General features: G+C 44.2%; 1 protein-coding gene across 1 annotated transcript; it reads right to left on the reverse strand.

The window, feature by feature from the left end:
• Positions 1-349: 349 nt before the first annotated feature.
• Positions 350-1,327, reverse strand: LOC149831966 (uncharacterized). Its single transcript, XM_090013126.1, has one exon. The coding sequence runs from the start codon at positions 1,325-1,327 to the stop codon at positions 350-352; it is 978 nt and encodes a 325-aa protein (XP_089869252.1).
• Positions 1,328-2,524: the final 1,197 nt, after the last annotated feature.

Here is a 2,524-nt window from a genome sequence, read left to right on the forward strand (position 1 = left end):
GACGAATAAAACCTTTCTCTAATAATTCTTGCAGCTGCTTCTTGAGTTCCACAGGTCCCATTCGATAGGGAGCCTTTGAAATGGGTGTTGTTATCGGAACTAGATCAATTTGAAATTCAATCTCACGATCAAGAGGAAGACCTGATAGATCTTCTGGAAAAACATCATCATATTCACGAACTATGTCTAGATCTGATATTGTGAGGTCTTCTTTCTCTTCAGTTTTCATGTAAGCCTGGAATCTCATGCATCCCTTTTCAATATATATATTGGCCTTTAAACAATATATGATAGTCGACTTGGGTAATTTTCTAACACCCTGGTATGTGAAAGTTGGAGTTTGAGGTATTTAAAAGCTGACACACTTTCTTCTACAATCGATAGTGGCATGATGGTCCGACAACCAATCCATGCCAAGAACAACATCTAGATCTTTGAAGTCAAGTTGCAACAAGTTCACAGGCAACTCACAATCTTTGATTTTTACAACGCAGTTAGAATACACAGTATCCACAATGGTGGTTGCTCTTATAGGTGTCTCTATTAAGTAAGAAACACTCAATCGAGAAGGTGCCACTGGCAACCGTTTTCCAAAAGCTAAAGAAGTGAAACTATGTGTGGCTCCTGAGTCGAATAATACACAAGCAAGAACACCAGAAATAAGAAGTGTATCTTCAACCACTTCAGGGTTGACAAGAGCTTCTTGAAGAGCAGTCGCATAGGCGAGACCTGGTACTGCTGGCTTCGGCTTTGGTGGGGCGTTGTTTCTTCGATCAGGTTGTGGGCAATCATTGGCATAATGACCCATCTGCTGGCAGTTGAAGCATTTCATGTTCCTCAAGTCACATTTACCCTCGTGCCTCTGGAGACCACAAGTCTTACAAGCGTTATCCGACTGGACCGGCTTCTGTAACCTTTGCCGCTTGGCTTGTTGATTGTCTGCATACTTGACTTGCTTACTCTGGTTCTGACCAGGGTTTTGTCCTCCGAAATGTCTCTTGTTGTCTCGCTGAAATTTTCCTTTAGAATGAAACTTCCTCCGATAGGATTCTACCATATTGCCACCGCTGTGCTGGGTCTTTTCTTCCGTCTTGACTTTTTCGTTCGCTTGCAGCTTTTCTGCTGTCCGCATCTCCAAAAACTCGTACCTAGAGGCATAGTCTACGAGTTGGTTGTATTTCTTTATTTGTTGTGGCCCGACCAACCTCAAAATTTTGGGCCTCAAACCCCTCTTGAACCTCCTGCACTTCTCTTTCTCGTTTGCCACCAAGGACTTGGCAAAACGGGAGAGAAAGTTGAAACGAACGGTATATTGGGCGACCGTCATGTCACCCTACTTCAACTTCCTGAACTCTTCTTCCTTTTCCACCCTCTAACACTTTGGAAAGAATTGCCTGTAAAATCTTCTCACGAATGTGGACCAAGGCAAGTATGTATCCGGTTCCAAGGTGTCTCTGATAGACCTCCACCAGTGCTCTACATCGCTGATCAGATTGGATACAACTATCCATACCCTTTGATCCTCTGGACATTGGATGACATCCAATGCCTTCTCGACCTGCATCAACCAATTCTCTGCCACAACCCCGTCAGGAGTGCCATCGAAGAGCGGAGGCTGCATGTTCTTGAACCTCTTCGCCCATGAGGTGATACCAGAAATCACCGTCTGAGATTGACTTTGTTGGGCTCGGGTCGTTTGCAAAAGCTCATACAATATGCGGTTGGTAGTGTACTCTGACGGTATCCTTGTACTCTAATTCATTGGGGATCCAGGTGAGATCTCCATACTTTCTTCTCTACCCTCTCGTGGAGTATATCTTTCCAGTGTGTGCGTTGCCGCGTAACTTCCCTGAAGTTGTGCCCTTTCCGTAGTAGGGGATGATGAGGGTGCCCTTCGCGATGGTCCGCCAAGGAGCTCCCTTTTCCGCCTAGCTGCTACCGTGTCTTTTGAAAGATAAGATGTTCATCTGCGAGTGACCATTTGTACTGCAAAAAAATTATCACTTAACATCAAATGGTTCATTAGATTCGTACAAGATTTTATCACATCTCACGCAATATAAATAAAATTATTCATCTTATTTCATTCAAAAAGTCTCATACACGCACGAGAAACATTATTAGCAAACAAAAAAAAAGAACAATGCAATTCAAATAATGCGACTCTACTAAGCCAACTAGCTAATCCTAATCACTCTTCAATCCATCCGAAGTAGGACTTGTTCCTTGTACTCCCTTGAGTCTGAGTCTCAGGAAGAACGTTCAAGTCGTACTGAGGTGAAGCAGAAGTGTAAGTTGGTGAGGAAGATGTGTGGGTAGGTGTGGCAGGAGTGTATGTAGGTGAGGCAGGATCATCACTCGGGTCTTCATCCTCGCCTTCTTCTTCCGAATTTTTCAAAATTGCTCACTTTTGCCCAAATCCTAGGTCGCTTCGGTTGACTTCCGCTGCCTGTCGAGCTGCTTTGGCTGCCTGAACTGCAGCTCTCCGAGTTTCTTCGGACAAAAACTCTTAGAATGGAGGTGG

Source organism: Nuphar pumila, chromosome 7 (assembly GCF_984573655.1).
Source record: "Nuphar pumila chromosome 7, dmNupPumi1.hap1.1, whole genome shotgun sequence".
Lineage (NCBI taxonomy): Eukaryota > Viridiplantae > Streptophyta > Magnoliopsida > Nymphaeales > Nymphaeaceae > Nuphar > Nuphar pumila.

Coding starts and splice junctions, on each gene's coding strand:
- LOC149831966 (XM_090013126.1), bottom strand. CDS start 1,327: ATGACGGTCGCCCAATATACCGTTCGTTTCAACTTTCTCTCCCGTTTT.